General features: G+C 37.1%; 1 protein-coding gene and 1 long non-coding RNA gene across 5 annotated transcripts in view; one reads left to right on the forward strand and one right to left on the reverse strand.

Annotated features, from left to right (window-relative positions):
• Positions 1 to 759: 759 nt before the first annotated feature.
• Positions 760 to 7421, reverse strand: LOC123608595 (putative uncharacterized protein encoded by LINC00472). Its single transcript, XM_045498706.1, has 2 exons — positions 7052 to 7421; positions 760 to 3678 (listed from the first exon to the last, which is right to left on the reverse strand). Exons 1-2 carry the CDS (start codon positions 7419 to 7421, stop codon positions 3572 to 3574), a joined length of 477 nt encoding a protein of 158 aa, XP_045354662.1. The 3' UTR covers positions 760 to 3571.
• A 578-nt stretch (positions 7422 to 7999) lies between these two features.
• LOC123608597 overlaps positions 8000 to 27158 on the forward strand; it is a 395339-nt gene continuing 376180 nt past the window's right edge. For 3 of the 4 annotated variants that reach the window (XR_006717318.1, XR_006717320.1, XR_006717321.1), the window contains exon 1: positions 8000 to 8118. This is a non-coding gene — a long non-coding RNA (uncharacterized LOC123608597). Of the gene's footprint in view, positions 8137 to 27158 lie in introns of all 4 variants that reach the window. The other variant, XR_006717319.1, reaches the window with a different exon arrangement.

Raw genomic sequence — 27158 nt, forward strand, 5'->3', positions numbered from 1 at the left:
TCAATTATACAATAATAATAACTATAATTATATAGTGATAGCTATAACTATAGAGTCAAGATAATTAAATAAACTAATATTTTTAAAGTATTTAGAACAGGGTTTGATAAATGAAAGAATAATACAAAAATTTGTTTAGTAAAATGAAAATAAAATATCTGTGAATACATATATATGGATTGAAATGACAAAAAGCTCTGTATGATGATAAAATAGACTTCAAACAGAAAAGAAGAGCAAATGTGTTGATTTTGTCAGTATGTGTCATTAATCCAGGAGAACTGCCAGGAAAGATAACCCAAGGAACCATGCTTTATCTAAACATTTTGTATTTAACCAAATCTGGCCTGGTCCTGAGACACTTAATTGCCAAGGAAGAAATCAATCTACCTGTTGAAACCAGTTTACAAAATGCAAGTATTAGAGTTCACCCTTAGCCTGAGATACCCTATGTCTGACTATTCAGGTACATTGCATTGCAGCATTGCAATTCAGCACTGCAGTCATTTGCATCCTTTATGCATTATTTAGATAATATTCCTTAAGAGGCTTCATTGTATATTCTAAAAAAGGATAGAATTTGAAGTTAAATGTTTGGGCTAAGGCAAAAGAACTTATTTTCCTTTGGAAGTGGGGCTATAATGAGATGAAAAGGACAGCGTAAGTTGTAAAACTAGAAACAGAAAAAGGCAGGGAAAAAAAAGGACACTGTGGAAGGAGAGACAATGAAGAGAAAATAAGGTCAGTTTCACGAGATGAGACTGTTTACCATGCTTATAATATGTGAATAAATAAAGGATATCATGACATCAAAACTTATAAAACAGGGAACAGAACACGTCTCAAATATGGAGCTACACAGGTGAAAAGTGTAAGACGACCTCATGAAAATAAAAACTATGCTTTAAACTTTATCTTCTCTATTTAAAAACAGCTTTTAAGATAAAAATATTTTGCAAACCATGTCTAGAATCTCAAAGATAAGCTAGCAAACACAGGAAATTATACGTTTTTATTTTTCTATTAACATTTAGCAAAAAGTGTAGCTACTTTTTCATGATCATTAGAAATATTAATTTAGAAACATGTAAGACAGTGAACCATATTAAAAATTATTTACACAGACTGATTTCATAAATTTAATACCCAGAAATTTGTAAACAATTCCGCAGAAGTTCTCTAGGTGATAGTAATAAAATGTTAAGCTTTAAAAAGAAACATATTTGACATTTTTTAAAACAAGTACATCCTTCATAATAAAGTTAAATTCCACTCACAGCGATTCAAGGAATATAATTAAGAGTTTACTATTAAGACAAATCCTTTGAGTCCTTGTTTAATAATTGAGAAGTATTCATACTGATAGTTTTCGTTTACATAAATGGACTTGAAAGATTTTCAAAACTTTATTATGTTAAAAATATGTAGTGTTGAGGTGCTAAGCTTCTCTAAATTTTAGCAGCACACCTCAAACTTCTGCCAGAAGAAAAGTATGCTTCCACTAAGCAAGAAATTTCCATTACTCCTATATTAAGGAGCCACACCCCATACAACTAATGACAGGAAGGCATTTCAATTCAAACCTCTAACACTATCCAGTCTGAAGCAAAGTTAAAAAAAAAGATGCAAAAATAAAACACAACTCATATTTCCAAAGAAGAAAGGAAACTCTTGCTAAATAAGTAACAATTATACTGAAGAATTTATATGCTAAGCACGATTGAATGTAAAAACACCAGAGCAGTCAACCATAGCTTTAGCACTTTGAGTATGATTAACAGAATGAACTTTCAAAGGTCAATTAAATGTCAACACATTTTAAAGAGATATTCTTCTTAAATCTGGTCAATGTATAATGGCACCTTATAACTTAGGGATACCCTTCTTAATTTAAGTGTAATGTGCATATGATACACACACACACATACACACACACACACACACAGACACGCAGACTTACAACATGTATTACTATGGAAAGTAATCTAGTGTCTATCCTACAGTTTGACTATTCTAACGTTTTTCAACTTATGAAAGGATTAAGAAGAAAATATAACTGTATTTTATATATAGCACTACTCAATGAAGATGAAATGCAAAGTAAATTTTAAATGCTAAGATGTATGGTTTATTCAATAGCTGACCTTATTTATTCCCTCATAGGAAGTCATTCACAAAATGACTCTTTATTATCCTTAATGCATCATCCTGCTACCTAATTCACCCCCATTAACCTTCCCTGAATGCTTGTGGTTAAAAAGCTTAACAAAAAAGGTAGACAGCTTTCAAAAATTGCCATGTTTAGCATCAGAAATCTGTGGGATAGAACAAGTCCTGAAGGAACTGAGTGCCCATTCCTGACCTTTTTATCCAAGAACTCAATTAAGAGCCCCAATCCTATCCGACATTAGGAAGGTCAAGTTGTCCCAAAGCCTCAGAATAAGAAGGAACCATCGACATCATCTGCCCCAAACTCTTAACGTTAACAGCTCAGAAAATGTTAAACCACAAAGGTAAAGCAATCTGGCTTGGCTCCCACAGCTCTTTAGTAGACATCAAGTCTTCTAAAACTGACTTAGTCTAGTGTTTTCTTCTACTTATCAAATTTATGCTATATTTTTTCTCCATTAGGACTTTAATACCAGGTTATAATTGACCAAATAGCTGTGGCTACCATTGGAATTCACAGCAAGATGTAATCTTTAAGGAATTAATGATCTAGGAAGGCTCCAAGGAGGAGTTAGAAACTGAAGAATGGGTAGAATCTGAGCGATTTGAGGAGGCATCACTAATAAGGGAAGCAATATGGGCTAAGGCCGGTGGTTAAGTGTTCCATGTTCCAGGAACTATGTGGAGAATATATTCAGAGTAGGATAGGACATTGGTTTTAAGGTCACCATATAAGCCAAGCAGAGGAGGCTCCATTTGATATGGGTACAAATAGAAAATGATGAAAGTTTTTCAATTTTAGGAAAATAAAAAAAAAATAATGTGAAGATAGCAAAGAATAGCCTTGCAAGATTTGAGGGGCCTTGTAGGAGTCTGTCTACTAATGTTAATATTTTACAGGACTGTTTGTAAGGGGAAAGTAAGCTAATGAGAGACAAAGTACTTTAGAAAGTACATGAGCTCTAGAAAGTAAAGGTATTTTTCAAAGTCAGGGGCAGTGGCCTGTCTGATCACATCGCCATGTCTTGACGGCATACGCTTCTCTGACAAGGCAAATTTGGAGATGGATTCTGGATCTATTCCTTTGGGGTCAGAGATAGAAATCTCCGCCCTTCAATAATTCCAAAGGCTAGATTCCAAGAGGAGACAATTGCTACCCCTAAGCCATTGCAAGGTTGAGGATCACAGAGCCTAAAATCCAAAACCAAGATTAACATTTTGAGGCAGACAACATAATCAATGTTTCTCAAAGTGAATCAGAAAAGTATTTAAGTACTAAATAAAGGGGTATAAAAAGGGAGGGGGTAGAGGAGACAGCACCTGAGCCAGGGTGATACATGAGGAAACCCAGGTTATTAGCTGGACTGCAGTCTACTCCTTCCCTTGTCCCTTTCCCCTCTGCTCAATAATTACTATATAGTGGTATGACCTTCCCTTGTATCCAGAGTGACTTATCTCCTCCTGTGTTGTCTTCCTCTCTTATCCCTCTTCTACAGCAACTCTCCAGGGCTAGAAAAGAAATTTTTAAAAAATTACTATAATAAATTAAAAGTACATATATGGAGTATGTACTGAGTGAAAATTATTATCTGTCACTAATTTGTGTATTACATAATTACCAAAACAACTCCTATGAGGTGGATACTATTATCCTCATTTTCCAAGTAAGGAAACTAAAGCATAGAGGGTAGGTAGAGGGTACAGCTCAAAGTCACCTAGCTAATAAATGGCAAAGCTAGGATTTGTATCAGGTATGGCTGACCCCTTAGCCTATGCTTTGAACTTCTCTCCTAAACTCTTCCCTTTTTCTTCAATAAACATGAAAATACTGAAATGTTGGGCTTTTATGCATACAGAGGTTACAGAAGCCATTTTATGGGTTTGCAAATGAAAGTTTTAATAACAGACAGCATGGGGCCTGGGTTCAGCCACTGGCTTGACTGCCAAAATATCAGCTTGAGAACTAAAATCATCAAATATGAGTGTTAAACTATGTTGAGGGGATAGGTTTCCATGCTGCATTCTAGCTCTGTTCCCTCTCACACCTTCTGCTCCTTGGGGTCCATTCCCAATTATTTGCTTGAAACTTAATCTCTCTAGTTGACTTAGGAGGTGACTGGAAGAGAGGGTGGTGGGAATATACCACAGTAGAAGGGGTCTCTTGGCCCTGTGCTCCAAAGCAGCCTTAACTGTGCTTATTAATTAGAAGGTAGGTGGTATTTTGGCTTGCTTATAGAAGTGGCTTGTGAGAAGATCCCTGGCCACAACTAAGAGATGAAACCACCAATTTTGGTGCTGGAGAGGAAGTGATCAGGGCAGAGAGCATGGTGGGGTAGGAGTACTTTTTAAATGGTCTTGGGGAAAGCAACAGTTGCTATTAAACATTGACAAGAAAACTCTAATTCTCAAAATTTAGTGTGATTAATTCTCACTTTGGGAGGAAGCTTATTAAGAATACAGACTCTAGGTTCTGCTCACAGACATTCTGATCCTTTAAGTGTAGGAAGTTGCCCAGCAGTCTGAAGTTTGCCAGGTGCTACAGAAGATTCTGATACAAGTGGTCAAAGGACCATACTCACTTCACTGCTCTAACCCCCTGTAAGACAGCCAAACCAGCAAACCTGCTATGAGGAGAATGCATATTCTACAAAGTCAGCTTGTTGTTCAAATATCAATGCCATGTTTTAGGTTGAGTGGTTACTTTTAAATAGGTCTAGAAGGCTTTCCAGAAGTTTCCAGGCTTGTAAATATTGGGGACTTAAATTCCTTATGTCAACAAATAGACTATTACACATACATAGACTATTTTCCCTTAGGAAAATCAGAATATTTCATACATGATGTGGTCCACACAGGATCCCTCTACACACATAGCATTTGTCTAGAGTGAAGACCTTCTTGGAAAGATGCTACTTCCAGTGCTTATTTTATATTTGGTGTAAGATTGGAGTTAATTTTTTAACTGCAGATTTAGTTGATTTCAAAAGGTATACTTTCCTTCATGCAACTACATTGAAAGGTTCATTTCATGTTATTTTAACAATGAGTTTAAAAATCAGATAACACTCTATTGAAATATTATGGTTATGATTTGGCCATTTAATTAGACATTCAATCACAATGTAAACAACTACTGATAATTCACGAAACATACCTTTTCAAAGGTTTGTGCTCTTCAAAGAAAGCTAGGTCATAAAATGTATTATGTTAAATCAGTATTGCTATCTTTTGCCTATAAACCCTATCAATTGTCTTTGTCTGTTTCTAAATCTGTATCCCTATTTTAAAATACAATCTTTCAGGATAGATACTGGAATTAAGCTCGGTTTTTCTGCCAGTTTTCTTTGACACCTTCTCTCTTTCCCCTAAAGCATGATAATGATTCTCTTTAAGGATGGGCGAAAAGAATTTTAAATTATTCTTATCTGAGCACTGGGTATTTTTTCCAGTGAGTATTTATTGAGTATACTTATGCACTTACATTAAAAGAAATCATCTTTTGTTGTTATAAGCTCCACAAGAAGAGAAAATGTCCAGTGGAGCACCTAACTCCTAGAAGGCATGCTCATAAATAATGAGAAAACTAGGAAAATTTATTATTGAGAGAACAAAATAACTTCTCCTGTATTCTGTACTGACGAATATATATTTAATAGTTAAAAGAATTTGGGTTAGGGAAAATGCTTGATTTCACTTTTTGGGGAAAAAATGCAGGTTATCATTATAAAGGAAAGTTAACACTCCATTGTATTGCAACACAACCTGTAATGACAATATTCCAAAAGCATTCTCAGACTAAACCTTTAACATTAATAATTTATCAAAATTATACACGTCACTAACACATCCCAACAAAGAAGATTATGTAAGTAAGCCATCTTGGCATCAGTGATACTGAACATAGCAGCTATTTTCAATCCTTCATTAAAATTAGATCAAGATGTACTTGCGTTATGTGTTACTGTTTCTGTAAGGAAGATTTACATTAGTTTAAGAGTTACTTTGGTTGTAAGTGACATTTTCTTTTCCTTTGCCAGAAGTTAGAGACCACTACTCCCCCACTGCCCTCCACACAAAAGTTTTCAGTAGAAAGAAGCAATACAGAAAAACAGTGACAACAAAACACCTGCCCTGTTTACTCTCTCGTGTGTATAATAAGAGCCTTGTTCTCCCCCTAAATTGAGTCAGAGATGGGATGAAGGGATCGCTGGAGGCACCTGCCACTTTACCCTCAGGCTTGGTTCTCTGTCCCCAGCCTGGCTCCTACTACTCCAAATGGTGCAGCAAAGTAGATCAGTTTTAAGAAGTGTTTTTAAGCAAAGGATAGTTTATTTCTCACTAAAAAAACCCTCTCAAACCCTCAAATATTACTGTTTGAAAACATCAGACTTAAAAGTTACTTATCAGCAGGCTGAAAGGTGAATCCATGCGCCTGTAAATATATCCTGGCCTACTGGTTCATAATTCGTGTACCACGCTGAGGCCCAAGGAAAATCTCAAACCGAGATGTATTTAGAAAACGGGAAGACACCACAGATCATGTAGCTCTAGCCTCATGTATCACCGATGAGGAGATCTAAGTGGTTAAGTCACTTGTCCAAGGTCACGCAGAGCCAGTTACAGGCAGGGCTGGTGCGCGACCTTCTAATCTTTCCACCTCCCAACCCCCACGCCGCACAGGCCCTCAGTAGTTCTGGCTCCTAAAAGGTTCCCACCGATACGGTTCACAAGTCAGTGGCAGGTCAGCGACTCTTAAGCAATCGCACTTTTATTTGTTCTCCCCGCCAGCTCTAAAAAGTATTAAAAGGCACTCTCCTTGCCTTCTCCCAAACCCAGACACCCCGGACCGCTGAAGCCCCTCGTGCCGGAAAAGCCAACTCACCCGCAGCCACTTGCGCGGGAGCCCTCGGACGTACTCTGGCCCTCCCCGCAGTCGCCACCGGCCGCGCCGCGGCCCGGGCTGACGACGAGTCCAGAAAGTCACCGGCGGTGACCGTGGACGCCAGGGGCGGGCCGCGCCGCGCCGCGCCGCCCCGCGGAGGCGCCGCAAACTTTTCCCGGCTCGCAAGTTGCCGGGCTCGGCGGCCGCGGGCCGACTTCCTTCCCGGCTGCGGGAGCGAGGGGGCGCCCCTTCCCCGGGCGGGGGCCAAGCTGGCCGGGAGGGGCTGGGCGAGCCGAGGGACGGTCAAATAGGGGCCGGGGAGCGCAGGCGCCCGCACTCTGAGGCGCGCGGGGTCGAAGCCCGGCCGCATTGTCTCCGCGGCCTCGGACCCAGCCCCGGCGGCGGCGGCACGGGCGGGCGCGGCCGGGAGTTGCCGTCCCGAATTTGCCGCCCCCTTTCGCCGCCGCCGCTCACCGCGTTCTTTGTGTGTCTCTCGCCGCCGCCCTCGGGTCGCTTCGCCGCTCTCCTGACAGCTGATGGGCTCGTCACGCTGGGTCCCGCGTCTTCCCAGCCGCCGCTAGCGAAGCCCGGCCCAAGGAGGACTGTGTAAGAGCGGTGACAGATGCTGTCTTAGAGCCGCCGCCGCCTGGGGATATCTGAAACTGCCCTCGGGGCAGCCGGCTACTAGCCCCGGTACCGCACTACTCCTTAGAGACCCTTTCCACGCCAGGACCCTCCCGTCCTCCCTCCGCGGCCGCCAGCCCAGCTCCGGCCGGGCACCGGGCGCCCTGCTCCGCAGCTGAGCGCGCTCGGTCAAGAATCCTGGGGAACCCGCTCCGCCCCCTGGCTCCCGCACCCTCCAATGATCTCGGCCTACGGGGGGCAGTTCCGTCCAATCAAGTGTCGGAAAGCCCGGCCAGTCCCCAAGAGTGTAGCCAATGGAACACGACTCCGGCAACACACCCGCCCTGATCCACTGGGAACAAACCGCTCAGAGACCTGAGGTGGGACCCAGATCCCGGCGCCCAGAGCAAGTCAAGTCCGGCCGGCCGGAGCTGTGTCACGAAGTGAGTCTATGGAGGCAGGTCTGGTCCTTAAATTACTGTATTGTAATAGAAGGTGTTGACGAAAATGGGAACGCTGGACGTACTGCTTTTGTAGGTCACCTCAATCCCTACTTTTAAACTCTTTTTCTGCCGAAAGTTCATGTGAAAGAAAACTGCACAAACACGTAGTAGCACTGTTGACTGTTCAAATTAAGGCCTTTACTTTTAGAACATTGCTTTAAAGCGTCTAACCGGACAGACAGTCCTCAGGTTGATGCATTTGTATTAATATTTGCCAGAACACCAGGTATCTGAAACAGAGGTTAGTTTCTATCCTGCTCTAAAACGCGGGTGATCATGGCACTGCCAACTTTTTTTTTTCCTAAAAGAAAATTGCACTCGAGTGAAAATGTAGTTTTATATACAAATCATCTGTAATGTGAACTTTATTTCTGTAACAAAGTCACACAGTGTCTTCAGTAGAGGTTGGATAAAATAGCTGAATAGAAAATTATCATATATAGAGAGAAAGGACTTGAATAAACCACTTGCTATAAATGACTCTAGTTGTTAATCACAATACTTTGCAAGTAATAGTCACTCTATAGTTATTTATTTGATATGAATAGGATTCCTTAGCTATTGTTATTGTTGGTCATGTAAACTTTATTGAGCTCTTTATTGAAAGTGGACTACGCCGTGATGAAAACAGTTTTTGGTAACACATTTGCAAATGTTAAAATCAAATCACACTTATAACTGTTATGCCTTGCTTAGGCTTAGACCCCAAGTCTGAGTTTTGTCAAAAGATCCAGATTCTTGATTGAGCAAATCTCTTAATGGCTAACTGTTAACAAAACATCATATCCCTAACTCTGCATGCCTTATCAAGGTGCTTTGAGATCCACCTAGGCAGCATTTGTTAAGATTTTGTGAGATGTTGTACCAAGTGCACAGTAGCCTGAAATATGTTTATTCTTTTTCTGTTTTACCAATAAGCAAGTATCAAGGTACTTGCCTATGAGAAGCCCAGCAATATTTCCTCTGCACATTTTTCCAATTTGAAATATTTTTTGATCCCATCATTTTTCCTATAACTTAAATATGAATGAAGCTCCAGCCTAATTCTAGAGCAAAGCAACATTCCTAAGTTTTGTTTTGTCTTTCTTTCTTCTTTCTTTTTCTTTTTTTAATGGATATGGTTTTAAGAGAGAAATTTAATGTATCCTTTGACTGCCAGTGTGCATGGTTTTATGTAGAAGTTATTAATGGCTATGTCAAATTTATACCTATATAATCAAGTAACTTTTGCAGCCATTTATTAGAGATTCATTTAAAGCATTTGTGCTTAATTTTCAAAGAGGAAAGCAAATGTGTATTTTTAGAGGTATTTCCATGTCATAATGTAATTTGTTTACTTTGTTCCAAAATATGCAATCTCATACAGAAGTTTAATTATTACTTCAAACAAATGTACATATGGTAACACTAGAATGTGAAATTTGTTAAATTTAATTGAACCAGAAGTTGTTATTTTCAACTAATTAACTGCACAGATTTCATTTTCTGAGTGAAAATTGTGGAAGAATCAATCAGTATGAATCCAATGACCATGACTTATTAAGTGTATTTAAGTCAAAACCAGTGTTTGGTAGTTTCCTGATAATTGATGACTCCATACCCATTTATTAAAGGGAATGAATATTTTATCAATTGTCTGGGTAATATTTCTGACTTCATTGTGGTGATATTTCATTCAGTAAGTGATATTTTCAAAGTTTTTCATCAATGATTTCTTCATCATTTGTTCAATATGGAACAAGAGAGCTGTCACTCTTAGAGAGCTGCCAGTTTTAACACACATTTAAATGTTTACTAGAGAAGCTGTGACTTTGGGGGTAGTTTTAGCATTTGTAGAGATAATTTTTTTTTAAATACAGAAACATACAGCCTTTAATAAGTTGTATCACATGATCTTGGTATATGACTACTGACAATTTGATTTTTTCTGTATTGTTACATTTAAGATACAATCATCTTAAGACTCCCTCGTGAATAAGTATGAAGAATAACTTGATTCATATCTTCTGGATTCTGATCATTGATATGCCTCTGAATTTTTATGTGTCTTTGACAAATCAGGTTTCTGTTTGACTTCTCTCCAATTCACTGAATGCAGTTTACTCATTTGAAAATGATATTATTAGGAATAGTGAAATAATATCTATATAGAGAGAATAGAAAAATAATTTGTTCATTTTTCTTTCTGGTTCTGACATGGATGCGGGAAAATTCCTTTTGTGAACCATGATATTAGATCTCTTTAACTCTGCTTTTACAAAACTTGTGTTTTTCTGATTGCTTGAACCTGACCCTGCAGAGTGTTCTCATTGTGGGATGTATTTATGGCAAGACACTTTTATATGCATATGGGGGAACAGGGAGAAAATTCCAAAAAACACTGGTAATGGCACACTAGGCTTCCCTCCTCATTTTATTTCGGACCACAGTCCCTAAGGGAAATTTCTTTTAGAGTTTAGTATTAACAGAAATTTTGTTTCCCCTGAATTGAAATCTTTGCAACTTCTTTTTATTTCAACTATCAGGAAGCTCAGAACGAAATTTACAGCTCGATTTAGGAAGGTATTATGGCCTGTTTCATTGCAAATTTTTTATAAACATAATATTTGGCTTATTATTTTTCACCTATATATTACTAGCTTATATTTGTGTGCATGCATTTATTTAAGCTACCTAAAATACTTTCTGAAATGATGTGAATTATTACAGGCATGAATAACATATTTTGAACCATACATAAACCCTGGTGTGATAAGCTGAGCATAACGTAAGCAGAGTATATAGTGAAGACAACATGAAGGTCTGAGACTGCTGTGGTTTTGCTTCGCAAAGGAAGAGGAATCTGATTCACTAGGTGTAGAATCTCAAAACCTTCAGAGAGGCAGAAAAGTATAGTACAAAACAGGGATAATTTATTACACTTATTTTGAAAAGTTAGTTAGGGGCGCCTGGGTGCCTCAGTCAGTTAAGCATCTGACTTCAGCTCAGGTCATGATCTCACACACTGTGAGTCCGAGCCCCACGTCGGGCTCTGTGCTGACAGCTTGGAGCCTGTTTCAGATTTTGTGTCCCCCTCGCTCCCTGCCCCTCCCCCACTCTTGTGCGAGCGCGCGCGAGCTCTCTCAAAATAAAAAAACATTAAAAAAAAGAAAAGTTAAAGTTAGAGGGAACATATATTAATGGATGTTTTATGCAAACTCAGAGGTCTCCCTGATAAAACGAATATTTGACTTAAATATAAAGTGAAATACATATTATAAATTATATTAAGTCATGGTCACTTTCCATGTAACCCTTCAGTAGCATTTTACTTAACACAGTAACCCCTAGAATATGTTTCAAATGCAATAGATCTTTTCACAAGGATCACTATACATACCCATTTCCTTCAATTTTAGTGTCTCTTTTAGAAAATAAATAATGTATCCCCCTGTTTTCAAATAATATTCTACAATGGTTTTATTTTTGAAAGGCTTTTCCTGAGTATGATATTGTCTTAGAACTATTGAAGAAATTCATCTTATAATTTTGTTTTATGAGATATGTTTTGATCAAATATGACTGATAGGTTTAACAATGATATTTGCTTCTAAAATAGAATCATTTTATAGCATCCCTTTTCCTGGCCAGTGGGTTAGCAGTTTGGGGTGCTCAGTGAATTTAAGAGAGTTTCTGTTGTGATAGAAAACTCAATTCAGCCTCGCTTAAATAGAAGAACATTTTTTTAATTAGCTCAAATATTTAACAGTTCACTTTACAACCTTGACAAAGTAAAAGTAAGTGGATAGTTAGCTGACAGAGGTAGAAGAGGAAAGAAAGTAGCCAAAGTTGAGGGTTTAAGTAGAAGCATAAACAGCCTTATTCCACCTAGAGTGATGTCAAAAAAGTGACTAAAATTTATTGGACAAGAAACAGAAGTGTAAGTAGAGATTTCCAAAAACACTTAAAATAATAATATGATTATCAAAATTACAGAAATGCTGAGAAAAGTACTACAGTAGAGGATCTAAAGCCCCATTTTACATAGATGAAGATCAAGCACATGAAGAGATATATAATAAGTATATAAATATATTAGTTATTTTATTATTTAAATTTTATATTTTTTCAACTAAATTTTTTAGTCTCCAAATGTAAACATAGTCAAAAGACTTTCCCTTTTTGAGACTATTGCAATTGGGTGTGAGGAGGATTGTTGTCTTATTTTTTTTAAACCAAATGTGAATATTATTTTTATGAAATTTTTCAATATTGCAAAAAAGTCATAGCATGAAATTTATATCAATATATGTTGGGAAACCACAATAATAAGGTAATTATGGTAGGATAAAATGTTGTTTAGATTCCCAGTGTACTGAAATACAAATATTAATCAGAAATATACGTGGTACGCACTGTCAACGTGGAGCCTGATGTAGGGCTTGAACTCAGAACCGTGAGATCATGACCTGAGCAGAAATGAAGAGTCAGAAGCTTAACCAACTGAGGTACCCAGGCACCCCAGGAGTATATGTGTGGTTTAAAAAAGCAAATATAATGGATATATAGTGAAATTACTTTATTTCCTTCAAAAGCAATTCCTAATGTAGTGGATTCTCTTTTATGTGTTTGAGAACAACTGTGCCTTTGGATCCTACAAATTCTAGTATAGATTGAGTATGGAGAGGGTTTTTGTTAAATGCCTATTTTTTGTTTTTTGGGGTTTTTTTGATGAAGTAATTGTATCATTTGAAACCATTGGACTCAGCACACAGGAAAACTCCATAAAAATGTGTTCAATTGGGAGGAATGAATGAAAATTATGGAAAAGAAATTAGAAATCTAGAACATAGAATATTTGAGGAGTTCACATTTTTGAGCTTTTGGGGCTTCAAATTTTTCAGATATAGTACATTGTTAATTTTCTGTGCCAGTGAAGGAGAATATTGGGGCCACTGTGAAATGCTCCTGGGAGTCTCTTAGAATCAGTTCATTTTGGGAAATGAATGTGCTGGACTTGCAGTCTGTGTTGTAAATAGTCAAAGGCAAGGCAAAAACAAATCATTATCAGAAACCCTGGAGGAAGAAATGTGTGTGTGTGTGTGTGTGTGTGTGTGTGTGTGTGTGTGTGTGTGCATGTACACAAGCAGACACACTCATGTGTAAGAGACTAGGCTGAATAAATGTTTGGATCACCTGCCAGTTGATAAGGAGCAGGATAAATGTTAAAAGCAAGTACAGAAAAATTAAAGAATCATCATGAAAGTAAAAACTACCATCATAGTGTAATGTTTTAATCCTGATATGATAAGTTTTATTTTATAATGTACTGTGCCATTTGGAAAGAATGTGGGAAATACCTGAACTCATTCTTATGTGGTTGCATCTTACCAATGTTCTCTGAAAATAAATACAGCAATACGTGTTGGGTTTTCATTAACTTTTTTTTTTCATTTGGAAAGAAACTTTATATATGTAATGTCATTATATCTTCATAGTTTTCCCTCCAAATAGAGAGAAGACACTTGGTGTAGTATTTGAATTCAAAGACAGTTTTGAGCTCTGCTACTTCAATGGGATTCAACCAGGCCACTAATTCCTCTGGGCCTATAAATGAGGATGATAATAATTATAGATGCTGTATCTCTCTTGCTGTATTGTTTTGAGGGCAGAAGCAGCCAATTTGTTTGAACATGCTTTGTGGACCATTATGTGGGTCACCAATGTTCTTATTAGCATAGGTTCTATTCTTATTTTATAGAGAATGGAAAGGAGTCACAGTGATTGAGATGAGGCCTCTGTTACCCAGTTACGTAAGGTTGGGTCCCTGGTCTCAGGTCCGCAGGTCTCCTAATTATTCACAAGTGCCTATTCTACTACCTTGATCCATGCTTTTAACTGTGGTCAGTAAATATAAAATTAGAATAGTCATGTGGTTTCCTCAATTTCTTTTTTGGATTGAGGAGTTAGATTAATTTGTTACCAGGATTCTTCTGACTGGAAATCTTAACAATAATCAAGAATTTGGTTTCGTCAACACTCTCAGGGCTCTCCACTGACCTAGAAGTGGTGCAGGCAACCAAGCAGGGGGTAAAGAACTCTGTAGAAAACAGAGACGATTTCTCTTTCTCCTAAGAGAAGAGAAAGGGCATGGAAAATCAGGCAAGTGGTATGAGTTGGGAGCTACAAAGGTTCTGAAACTGTTCCTGATTTCCTGAATGTGGAGATAGAAGGGACATTAAGAGGATTTCTAAGGTTCAAGGGAAAATGTTCAGTGACTTTCTAAACATGTAAATGGCCTTGTGTGAGGATTTTTTTTTTTTTTTGGTTTTAGTTATTTGTTTCAGTGGATCCATACGGAACAAAGGAAAATAAAGAGTGGCCATGAAAATATAAGTCCCTCTCTTCCTTCCCCTAGAATTCTCAGAAAAATTAGGACTTTTGACATCTATATCTAGATGACACATAGAATAGAATGAAAAAAGGAAAAAAAATCCCTAATTGTACCTGAAGCTTTCCTTCTCTCTTGTTACCGCTGAAGCATATGGGTTAGAGAAACAGAAAAATTGTAGCATGTGGAGATAATTGCTGAAAGTAGATACCCAACATTGTGTGCTTTAGCGCTGTAAAAAATAGTTGTTTGAGAAAGCTAAGTATATTTATCATTGCAAATTTTGTCCTTAATGTCTAGTAAACGTTATGTTTAATTCACGTAGGATGGAGTGTAAGTTGTGATTTATTAAGGATATAGTACAGAATATATTTATATGAATAGAATAACATCTAGAAAGATCAACACCTAAATGTGGTTATCTTTGTGTGGCAGAATTATGGTAATCCACATACTTTTCTGTATTTTCTGAAAATTTTCCAATAAACATGGTAAAATAATAAAAAGGAAATTCTCAACTCTCTATTGCTACATTAGTTTTAAAGTTTATGAATAAAGTGTATGCGTTATATGAATTATATTGTTATTTGCTTCTTATTGAAAATCTCTTTACTTGGACTTTTGAACCAAAAGTTTGAATATTCATTGCAATAAAATAATTTAGATGACTTTTACAACCAAATAAAAACAAGGAAATAATGTCAAGAGAAGTGAAATGGATTTTCATTGTGACAGTTACCTCTAAAATCTAAATTCTAGTTTTTTTGTCAGCTGTTTTTTTCGTTGTTTTTTTTTTTTTAAGGGAAGTCTTAGTTGCTTAGTTGCTTAGTAGTTTACCTTAGGTAGACTACTTAAGGATTAGTAAAGTAATAGAGTAGCAAGTAGTCCCAACATCCGAGAGACAGGAATTTCACTTTTTGAAGACTTTGAGTAGATAGAGAAGATAGATAATACTCATGTGGCTCTCTGTGAATGATATGACTTAGACCAGAGTTCTTGACTAGGGAAGATTTTGCTCCCCAGGGGACTTTGGGCAGTGTCTGGAGATGTTTATGGTTGTCAAAATGGGGTGGTATGGAGGGGAGTGCTATTGGAATCTGGTATGTAGAGGCCAGAGATGCTGTTATACATGCTACGATGTACAGGACAACGCTCCACTACACAGAATTATTTGGTCAAAAATGTCAGTAGTGCATAGGCTGAGAAACCCTGTGTAGACCCCTTTTTATGTACAAATAAAGAAAATAGTACCATCAACTTCAAAACTTAAATCAATCCTGGGGCGCCTGGGTGGCGCAGTCGGTTAAGCGTCTGGCTTCAGCCAGGTCACGATCTCGCGGTCCGGGAGTTCGAGCCCCGCGTCGGGCTCTGGGCTGATGGCTCAGAGCCTGGAGCCTGTTTCCGATTCTGTGTCTCCCTCTCTCTCTGCCCCTCCCCCGTTCATGCTCTGTCTCTCTCTGTCCCAAAAATGAATAAATGTTGAAAAAAAAAATTTAAAAAAAAATTAAAAAAAAAACAAAACTTAAATCAATCCTTATTTATATGTTGTCTTTCAAGCAATGAAAAATATGAAAAGTGATATTTCCCTCCCCCAAAAGTAAAAAAATAGAGACTTCTGGTACACTCCTGTGTTATAAAATAATATTTAAAGGGGCGCCTGGGTGGCGCAGTCGGTTGAGCGTCCGACTTCAGCCAGGTCACGATCTCGCGGTCCGTGAGTTCGAGCCCCGCGTCGGGCTCTGGGCTGATGGCTCAGAGCCTGGAGCCTGTTTCCGATTCTGTGTCTCCCTCTCTCTCTGCCCCTCCCCCGTTCATGCTGTGTCTCTCTCTGTCCCAAAAATAAATAAACATTGAAAAAAAAAATTAAAAAAAAAATAATATTTAAAGATTGAGAACCCTGAGGTAGCTATTCATAGTGTTTGAGAAAGCAGAATTAGAATAGTACAACTCATAGAAAACAACTGTGCTTCAGCAACTTAGTTGAGAATTTTTTTTTTAGCATTCCTCACAAGACTATTTTAAGTAGTAATTCAAAATGGTTGGGAATGTGAATCCAATGATATGTCAAGAACATACATTAATAAAGACTGCTATTCTCCCAAGAAATAAATGAAAACACAAAATGCACTTATTACGATATTTTATGTGCCCTTCAGAATCATGAGTTATTAGAAAGGCAGTTCTGGGACAAGATGCATGGATACAGGACAGAAGTCTTCCTTTCCATCACCCCAATGTGAAACTTGTATTCTCATAGGAAGATTCCTGGGTTAAGAAAACAACAAGAACAACAACAACAATAACAGGAAGTTTGGCAGCATTTTGTATTGTGTTAACCCTATAACCCTGAAGCATGTTTTTCAGGGCATTAAAAAAAAGATATGCTTTCAGTTGGTTAATGCATGAAGTTCAGTGAAGGTCACTGAATGCTGTTTTATTTTTCTCCCTGGAGAGGGCATTAACTTAGTCCTTTAGGAATGAACACTGTTAACTAAAGTGTACCCATTTAGTCTTTATTACTCCTTTCCTCAAAGAACAGGATACATTTTCATGAAGGATAAAATGATATGTCATGATTATATTTTGTTTTAGTTTTTAATTGTGTAATGTTTAAGGAGTTACAAAATTGTCTTCGGCAGGTTAGCTGAAGACATGCTGAGGATCAAGTTACTCTGTGCTCTCTGAGTCTTTCTTTTCAGTATATGATAGAATTGATTCTGTGAGGTTAATCAGAAAGGCATAAATCCTCCTCTCTAAATATTTACTATTACATATTTTTAATTGGTATATGGAGCAGGAAGGTAAAAGGATTATAGGATAACTTTGTAAATGTTCTGTACCTCTTTATAATTTTACAGTAATTTCTTTCTGGCCATTAAGTAATGTCCACTTACTACTTAATATTTGGAAAATTCAGGAAAGCATTAAAAAGAAAAATTACTCCCAGAGACCACCACTTCTAACACAGGTGAACTTCCTCCCAGCTCTTTCATAAAACACATATCACTGTGTGCTCAACCCTCCCTTCTGCCTCTAACATAGAGTGAACATTTACTCATCTTATCAAACTTCTTCCAAAACAAAGTTTATAATGTCCGTATTGCATATCTTAAATGGCTGCACCTAACTCAGTTCTATAAGTGGTTCTGATTATTTTCTCCTCTGTAACACACATAGACATATGTTGTTCATAAATCAGTGAGTTCTCACGTACACTCTGGGGGCACCTGGGTGGCTCAGTCGGTTGAGCCTCTGGCTCTTGATTTTGGCTTAGGTCATGATCTCATGGTTTGTGGGGTTGAGCCCCAAGTCGGGCTCTGCTCCGACAGTGTGGAGCCTTCTTGGGATTCAGTCTCTCCTCTCTCTGCCCCTCTGCCCCCTCAAAATAAATAAACATTTTCAAAAAGGCTCTGGTTTATGCAGATTTCCATGGGCATTTGCCACTGCTCTGTTCCTTTTATTCCCACTCAAAGTATATTGTAATAGGAGTAAGAGTGATATTACAGAGATAACCTTGACTGTATTCTAATTTATTAAATAATGTTTAGTTTGGTACTGATACTATTAATAGTAACAAATTACTTGTGATACACCTCACAACTAATGTTGGATATTTTGTAATATCTCTGGTGATTAATGATAAATTCAACTAATATGGGTATAATGTGACAATGAATGTTCCTGCCCTCAAATGTTCCCTAATTATTTCCATAAGATGAATGGCCAAAACTAGAGCTCTTCAATCTAAGGGCATTAATTCTTGATGTAGAGCTTCAAACTTACTTTCCAGAAAAGTCATTCCAATTTCTGAAATCATTTTCAACAATACTGGGCTTTAGAATTTAGTTTAGCTAATTTTATAAGTGAAAAAGATACCCTTTAAAACAAAAATACTTGGAATTAAGTAATTTGATTTTTTCCTTCATGTTTACTTTGTCCCTTTTGCTTAGCTTCTTAACCTACCTCCAACTCTCCCTTTCTTTCTCCCTCCCCCCTTTCCCTCCCTCCTTCCATCTTTTCTTCTTTCCTGAAGTAAAAACTTCATATTCTTTGCCATTTTTTTCTGTTGTCATTTTAAGATTTACATAAGCTCTTTATATATGAACTATATGACAATTTTTTGGTCATAGACCGATGTCAAATATTTTTCCCAGTTGTGTGCTTTTTAAATTATATTTACTTTTTATGATGATGAATGTTTAATTTCAGTTTTTGATGCTCTTTCTTATCATAGGGAAATTTCAATTTTTATTCTCTATAGGCAAATTTATACTACTACTTGCATGAGTTCTTTCAATGCTTTTATAGTTAGAAAGCATTTTCCCATCCTGAGATCCGAAAAGTGCCCTTATTTTCCATATTTTCTTCTAGGAGAGTGTGTGTGTGTTTTCAGTTTTTAACATTAGAATATGTTTATAATTTTTAATGTTTATTTATTTTTGAGAGAGAGAGACAGACAGAGACAGAGACAGACAGAGACAGAGACAGAGACAGAGTGCGAGCAGGGGAGAGGCAGAGAGAGAGAGGGAGACTCGGAATCTGAAGCAGGCTCCAGGCTCTGAGCTGTCAGCACAGAGCCCAACGCAGGACTCCAACTCAGAAGCCATGAGATCATGACCTGAGCCAAAGTTAGATGCTTAACTGGCTGAGCGACCCAGGTGCCTCTTAACATTAGAATATTTTAATCATTCTACAGTTTATCTTATGGTATAAAGTGAGGAACTAACTTAATTTTATTTCCATTTGTTTAATAATTGTCTCACATCATTAATGAATATTCTTTTATGTCTACACTAACTTATGATGTCTGTCACCTTAATCTCACACAGAACTTTTTCATTCTTGTCATTGTTTTGTCTTTTTAATCTGCTAGAGTAGTTGGCTTGTTGTCTTTCTACTTTATTCCTGTGTTATATCTATTTTCACATCCCACTCGGTTCTGTTGAGACAAGCTTTCCCCATTAAATTTTTAAATCTTTTTTAGTTTTACCTATTTTTTCCTGATAAACTTTGGGAATTGCTTTAAAAAGATATCTTAGCATTGCACTAGTACTCCAAGAATGCACATTAGAATTTTGATGGATTAAATGAACCTATTTTTTCCTCATTCATCCTCAAGGTATGTCCTTTTATTCCTGAAAGTCTTTTTATTCTTCTTACAACCTCTCATTATTTTCATTGTATAGGTCCCACACAATTCTTAAAGCTTACTTTAGGGGGGCAACTGGGTGGCTTATTTGGTTGGGCATCCAACTCTTGATTTCAGCTCAGGTCATGATATCACAGTTTGTGGGATTGAGCCCTGTGTCAGGCACTGCCCTGTCGGTGCAGAGCCTGCGTGGGATTCTCTGTCTCCCTTTCTCTGCCCCTCCCCTGCTCATGCACACACACTCTCTCTCTCAATAAATAAACTTAAAATAATGATTGCTCTTGGAAATGTTTATTATGATATTTGGTTAGAATGAGGTATTCTTCCATTAATTTTGGTTATATATTATAAATATCAGAAATTTGAGGGGCGCCTGGGTGGCGCAGTCGGTTAAGCGTCCGACTTCAGCCAGGTCACGATCTCGCGGTCCGTGATTTCGAGGCCCGCGTCAGGCTCTGGGCTGATGGCTCAGAGCCTGGAGCCTGTTTCCGATTCTGTGTCTCCCTCTCTCTCTGCCCCTCCCCCGTTCATGCTCTGTCTCTCTCTGTCCCAAAAATAAATAAACGTTGAAAAAAAAAAAAAAGAAATTTGATTGATTTATATATATTTATTTTATACTTGGTCACTTTACTGAACTATGTTATTATATCCAATACTTTTTATTCAGTTGATTCCTTTAGATTACTTAGGTAAAAACATCATATTATCTATAAATAATTGTATTTGTCCCCAGTTTGTTTTTAAATTAACAAATACACCTTATGTTTCTATGGTTTTTTTCTTTGTTTTGGCTATCACTTCTAGGACAGGTGGAAATCATAGTGGTAATAATAGATATTCTTGACTAGTTTATGATTTGCCAGTGTATTGTTATAAAATATGATGTAGGCTGTATGTTACATATAAATATTCCTTATTATGCCAATGAATTATCATTTTATTCTGAGCTTATTAAGCAAATTTATTTATTTACTTATTTATTTTTTCAACGTTTATTTCTTTTTGGGACAGAGAGAGACAGAGCATGAACGGGGGAGGGGCAGAGAGAGAGGGAGACACAGAATCAGAAACAGGCTCCAGGCTCTGAGCCATCAGCCCAGAGCCTGACGCGGGGCTCGAACTCCCGGACCGCGAGATCGTGACCTGGCTGAAGTCGGACGCTTAACCGACTGCGCCACCCAGGCGCCCCTAAGCAAATTTAAAACCCAGAGAGAGTACATTAAATTTTATCAAATTATTTTCCATATCTGTTGAAACATTTATGTATTTACTTTGCAGTCTATTTGTGGTTTTTTATTAGGAATTATATACATTAATTCTTAGGATGATTTTTAATTATTCAGAGTAAATTATTATTTTAATATAATCTGAATTGAATATGCTAATTTGTAATTCAAACTCTTGCATCTATACTTAGTATTTTTAGGTTTTACTATGAGGGTCAGCTGATTTTTAAAGTGAGTTAGAACATTTTTTTCATATTTTTTCTATGCACAAAGTATACATCACAGGAATGATTTATTTCTGAAGTTGAAAAGTATTCAATGATAACACTCTTGACTCTACAGCTATCTTGCAGGTAGTTATTGAAAACTTGTTCAGTTTCAGTTCTTCAGTTGATATTGGTCTTAAAATTTTCGTCCACACTTTTTTCCTTCATTATGTTGGAATCATTATTAAGATTTTTCAGATTTATTAAGCTAGCTTATTTATGCTAATACTTTTAAAATTATATTTAAAATCATCTATGAATCTTATTAAATCCTTTTAAGATTATATGTTATTTCTTCTAATTAGTTTACTATTTGTTCTTGATTAGGTTTGCTAGCACTTTTGGATTTTCTTTTATATATATATATATATATCCATATATATCCATATACATATATATAATATATATATTTCTATTTTATTGAGAAATAATTGACATATGAGTATGTCAGTTTTGTCCCTGTGTAAGTTCAAATCCTACAGCATCAAGACGCCTGGGTGGTTCAGTTGGTTAAGTGTCCGACTCTTGATTTCAACTTTTAGTTTTGTCTCAGGCCATGATCTCATGGTTCATTGGTTCGAGCCCCAAATCAGGCTCTGTTCTGACAGTGCAGAGCCTGCTTAGGATTCTCTCTCTCTCCTTCACTCTCTGCCCCTTCCCTGCTTGTTCTCTCTCTCTCTCTCAAAATAAATAAACTATAAAAAAAACCCTATAGCACCATGGTTTGATTTACATGTATTATGAAATGATTACCACAGTAGGTTTCAGCTAACATTCATCTTCTCATATAGATACAATAAAAAAAAAGAAAGAAAGAAAGAAAATTTTTTTCCTTGTGATGAGAACTTTTAGGGTTTACTGACTTTATTTTCCTATATATTTTATACCAGTGTTACCTATAGTCATCATGTTATACATTAAGTCTCTAGTACTTATTTATGTTATAACTGAAAGTTTGTACCTTTTGACCACCTTCCCCTACCCTATGCCTCTGGTAACCACAAGTGTGATCTCTTTTTTTATGAATTTGTTTGTTTTAGGTTCCACATAAAGTGAGATGATACAGTATTTGTCTTTCTCTATCTGACTTATTTTACTTAGTATAAGGCATTCAGGGTCCATCCATGTTATTACTAATGGTAAGATTACTAATGGTAATCTTACTAATGGTAAGATTTCCTCATTTTTTATGGCTGAAGAATATCTGTATGTACAACATATTATTATAATAAATATATTATTTATTTATTTATTTATTTATTTGTTTGTTTATTTATTTATTTATTTATTATATATTACAATTTACAACTTCTTTATCCATTCATTCATTGATGGACACCTAGATTGTTTCTACATCTGTCTATTGCAAATAATGCTGCTAATGAACATGAGGGTGCATATATCTTTTTGCATCTTTGCATGCAAAGATATTTTCTTTGGATGTATTCCTCGAAGTGAAACTACTGGATCATATGGTAGTTCTATTTTTAATTTTTTGAGGATTCTTCATACTGTTTTCAGTAGTGGCCGTACCATTTTACAATCTCACCGACAGTGCACAAGGGTTCCCTTTTCTTCAAATTCTCACCAGCATTTGTTATCTCTTGTCTTTTTGGTCATGGCCATTCTGACAGGTGTAAGGTGACACCTCACTGTGGTTTTAATTTGCATTTTCCTAATGGCTAATGATGAACATCCTTTCATGTCTTTTGCCCATTTCTTAAATTGGGTTATTTGTTTTTTTGCTATTGAATTTTGTAACTTCTTTATATATTTTGAATATTGACCTCTTATCAGATATATGGTTTACAAATACATTTTGCCATTTCATAGGTTTTCTTTTCAGTTTTTGATGGTTTCTTTTGCTGTGCAGAAGCTTTCTAGTGTGATTTAGTCCCATTTTTTTTATTTTTTATTTTGTTGTTTGTGCTTTAATTGGCACATTTAAAATATCATTACTGAGACCCATGCCAAGGAGCTTTATTCCTATATTTTCTTCTAGGAGTTCTATGGTTTCAGGTCTTACAGGTAAGTCTTTAATCCATTTTGAGTTAATTTTTGTGAATGGTGTAAGATAAGGGTCCAGTTTCATTCTTTTACATGCGAATATCCAATTATCCCAGTACCAGTTATTGAAACGATTTTTCACTTTTGAGCATTCTTGGCTCTTTTGTCATATATTATTTGACCATATATGCTTGGGTTTATTTCTGTGCTCTTGATTCTGTTCTGTATTGGTCTGTTTGTCTGTTTTTATGCCAGAACCATACTATTCTGATGACTATAGCTTTATAGTATTGATTGAGAAAGTGTTAAGACTCCTGCTTTGTTTTTCCTTCTCTAAAGGTATAATTTTGTTCTTTCTTTCCTTAGAAAAGAAAATTTGTTTTTCCTCAGAAATTTGTTCTTTTTTCTCTCAAAGATAGAATTTTGGTAGAATTCATAAACTCTAGTTTTACTTCTCCTCTTCCTCACATTGTAGGTTATGGATGTAATCGTTTACAGGTGTTTTAGATTGTGTAATAACAGATTATTGTAGTTATGGTAATTTCTATTATGTTAGTTTTTCTTTTGACTTTTAAACTAGTGTCATAAGTGGATTATGCACCACTATACCATATTGTAGAATCTAACTATGACAGTGTATTTACTATTACCAGTGAGATTTCACTACCTTTTATGTTTTTATGATGTTAATTAGTATTATTTTACTTCCACTCAAAGAATGACCTTTAGCATTTCTTTTAAGGCAGATCTGGTGGTAATGAACTCTCAGGTTTTGTTTAGGAAGTCTTTATTCCTTCTTTGTTTCCTTTTTAATTTTTTAAAAATATTTATTCATTTCCTGAGAGAGAGAGAGACCGTGCAAGCAGGGGAGGGGCAGAGAGAGAGGGAGACACAGAACCCAAAGCAGGCTCCAGGCTCTGAGCTGTCAGCACAGAGTCCAACACAGGGCCCAAACACACAAGCTGTGAGATCATGACCTGAACCAAAGTCTGATGCTTAACTGACTGAGCCACTCAGGTGATCCTATTCCTCCTTTGTTTCTGACAGACAGTTTCAATGGTTATAGAATTCTTGGCTGGCAGTTATTTTCTTTCAATATTTTGAATATGCCATCCCATTCTCTCCTGCCCTGAAAAGTTTCTGTTGAGAAATTCACCCAGCTTTATGGGGGTTCCCTTGTATACAACTCCTCTATTTTCTCTTACTGCTTCTTTGTCTTTGAATTTAGATAATTTAATTGTAATCTGTCTTGGCGTAGTCCTATTTAGGTTCAACTTTTTGGGATCCTTTGGGCCTCATGGATGTGGATGTCCATTTTTCTCCCCAGGTTGGGGAAGTTTTCAGCAATTTTTGCTCTAAAATGTACTTTTGTCCTTTCCTCTTTTGTTCTTGTGGAATTCCCATAATTATTTCTTCTCATGTGTCTCATAATTCCTATAGCCTTCTTTACTCTTTTTTCATTCTTTTTTCTTCTTCGGGTAATTCCCAATGTCCTATCCTGCAGGTTGCTAATTCTTTCTTCTACATGGTTGATTCTACTTTTGAAACTCTCTGTTGAGCTTCTCAGTTTGGCTAGTGTATTTTTCAGCTCTAAGACTTCTATTCCTATTTGGGGTGGATTTTTATTTTGTTTTGTTTTGTTTTTGATGCTTTCCATTTCTTTGTTGAACTTCTCATTTTGTTCATGCCCTATTTTCCTAATCTTGTTTAGTTGTCTGTATATGTTTTCTTGAAGTTCACTAAATGTCCTTAAGAGGATTATTCTGAATTCTTTTTTTATGTTTCATAGATCTCCATTTCTTTATGGTAAGTTTTTGGAGCTTTATTAATTTTTTTTGTGTTGTCATAGTTACCTGATTTTTTGTGATCTTTGATTCCTTATGTTAGTATCTGTGCATTTGAGTAATTAAGCTCCTATTCTGGACTTTACAGGTTTGCTTTGGGCATAAAGTTCTTTGCCAGTCAGTTTAATTTGGATTTCTGGGTGTATCTGCTGGTGATGTCCTTGGGTAGGCAGGGCCTGCTATTACAGACTACTTTGGGGTGAGGCAATTGTTCAAACTCTGAGGACAGGGATAGGGAAGGTTGCCACTAGCTGAAAACAGCTGCATAGAACTGTTGGCTTGTTTCCCTACCCAAATGAGGTTGCAGGGTAGGATCTGTGTTTGCCTAGATTCTCTGGTCAGGCTTGCTAGATGTTTAGGACTGAGTACTATATTCAGTAGTAGATGGCGCTATGAATTAGCTTTTTTGCCCTGGCAGGGCAGCAGGATGGGATGCAGGGTCTATACTCCTTATTGTTTGGGGACCTGAATCAGTTCAGAGTGTATACTAAATTACCTGGCCAGGTGAGGCCACCAGTTTTTCTCTGCAGACAGGGGAAGGCTTGGGCTGTGGTTCCTATTCAAGTGCCATTATATGTTGAATGGTATATGCAGCTTTCCATGTGTTCTGGCTATGTTCCCTGGTCAGAGAAGCTGAAGGCTATATTCAGTGATAAGTGATGTTACAAATTAGATTCCCTGTCCAGGCTCAGTGGAAAAAGCATCTCTAAAGCTGGTAAAACTTTTTATTTATTGTCTTAACCCAAGCTGACCTGCATCCCAGGTTCCCTGACTGAACAGGGCCACTGGTTTTGTTTTGCAAACTCAGATCTGCCTGCCTGCCTCTCAGCTTGAATGTCACTGACCACACAGCTTCCAAGAATTGTCTCCAGCCATTCTGGTCAGATGGAGCCAGAAGATACATTCCACAGTGGGTGGGGCTGGGATTCAGCTCCTTGCCTGGGCAGGGCCAAACCAGTCTCTAGGGCTGGCAAAACTCATTTGAGGACCTGAATCAAGCAGATCTGTACCCCATCAAGTTCCCTGGTCAAAGTGTGCCCCTTAACTTGACCTGAAGATGAGCAAAAGTGCTGGTTGGGATTACTACTTGTCACTGCAGGAAAAAACTCAGTCGGTCAATATCCAGGTGCTGGTTATTGTGAGCTCTCCCCTGTTCTCCATCATGGTCAGATTCCCAGTGGCTGAGCCATGCAGGTTCTCCTGCAGTCCTCGTGGTGCAAGATCAGAGTAGGAGTTCTCACAAATCAACCCACAATACTGGGGGAGACTGGTTGATTCCCCCCTGGGTTCTCTTTTCCTTCTGGAGGAACTGGAGGCTCAGGGGAGACCTGTCTGCATGGTGCTATGCTGGCCTGAGGTTGGGGCAATGTAGTCAATGTGTAGCCTCTACTTTTACCCTTCTAATGAAATCTGTCTAGGTCTCTGTGATGCAGAGAGTATGTCTGCCTTACTCTCATGTTCTAGGATTCCCTTGATAGTATCTTGTTCTTGAATAGTTGTTAGTTATTCTTGTGAGAAGGAGCAAAATCAGTGGTAATCTGTGTTACCATCTTGGTGATATCACTCCTCTGTTCTTTGTGAATTCAGTATTATAGTTTATTTACCAATTTTACTGTTTTTCTCTTTTCTTGAGCGTTAATGTATATATTTATTTTTAATATTTTTTTGTTTTGTTTAGATTCTTTGTTCTGTTTGAACTTCTTGAAGTTACATTCAGTTTTATTTTTTAAACTATGTTTTTAATTGGAGCAAAAAATAGTTCAGGCCACATATGTACACTTGCACACATTCTATAAAGTTTGCTAAGTCACATTCCTGTTTTCATTATTTTAAAACAAGTTTGTGATTTTACTTTTCTTCTTATTTTTTCTAGATCATAATTTAGGAAGGCATTTATAACTTCCAAAGTGCTTGAATGTTGATCTTTTATTTTTTTTTAATTTATTTATTTATTTTGAGAGAAAGACAGAGAGAGTGAATTGGGGACAGACAGAGAGAGTGAGGGAGAGAGAGAGAATCCCAAGCAGGCTCCACGCTGTCAACACTGAGCCCAACGTGGAGCTCAAACTCAAGAACTCTGAGATCATGACCTGACCTGAAACCAAGAGTCAGACCCTT

Source organism: Leopardus geoffroyi, chromosome B2 (genome assembly GCF_018350155.1).
Source record: "Leopardus geoffroyi isolate Oge1 chromosome B2, O.geoffroyi_Oge1_pat1.0, whole genome shotgun sequence".
Taxonomy (NCBI): Eukaryota; Metazoa; Chordata; class Mammalia; order Carnivora; family Felidae; genus Leopardus; species Leopardus geoffroyi.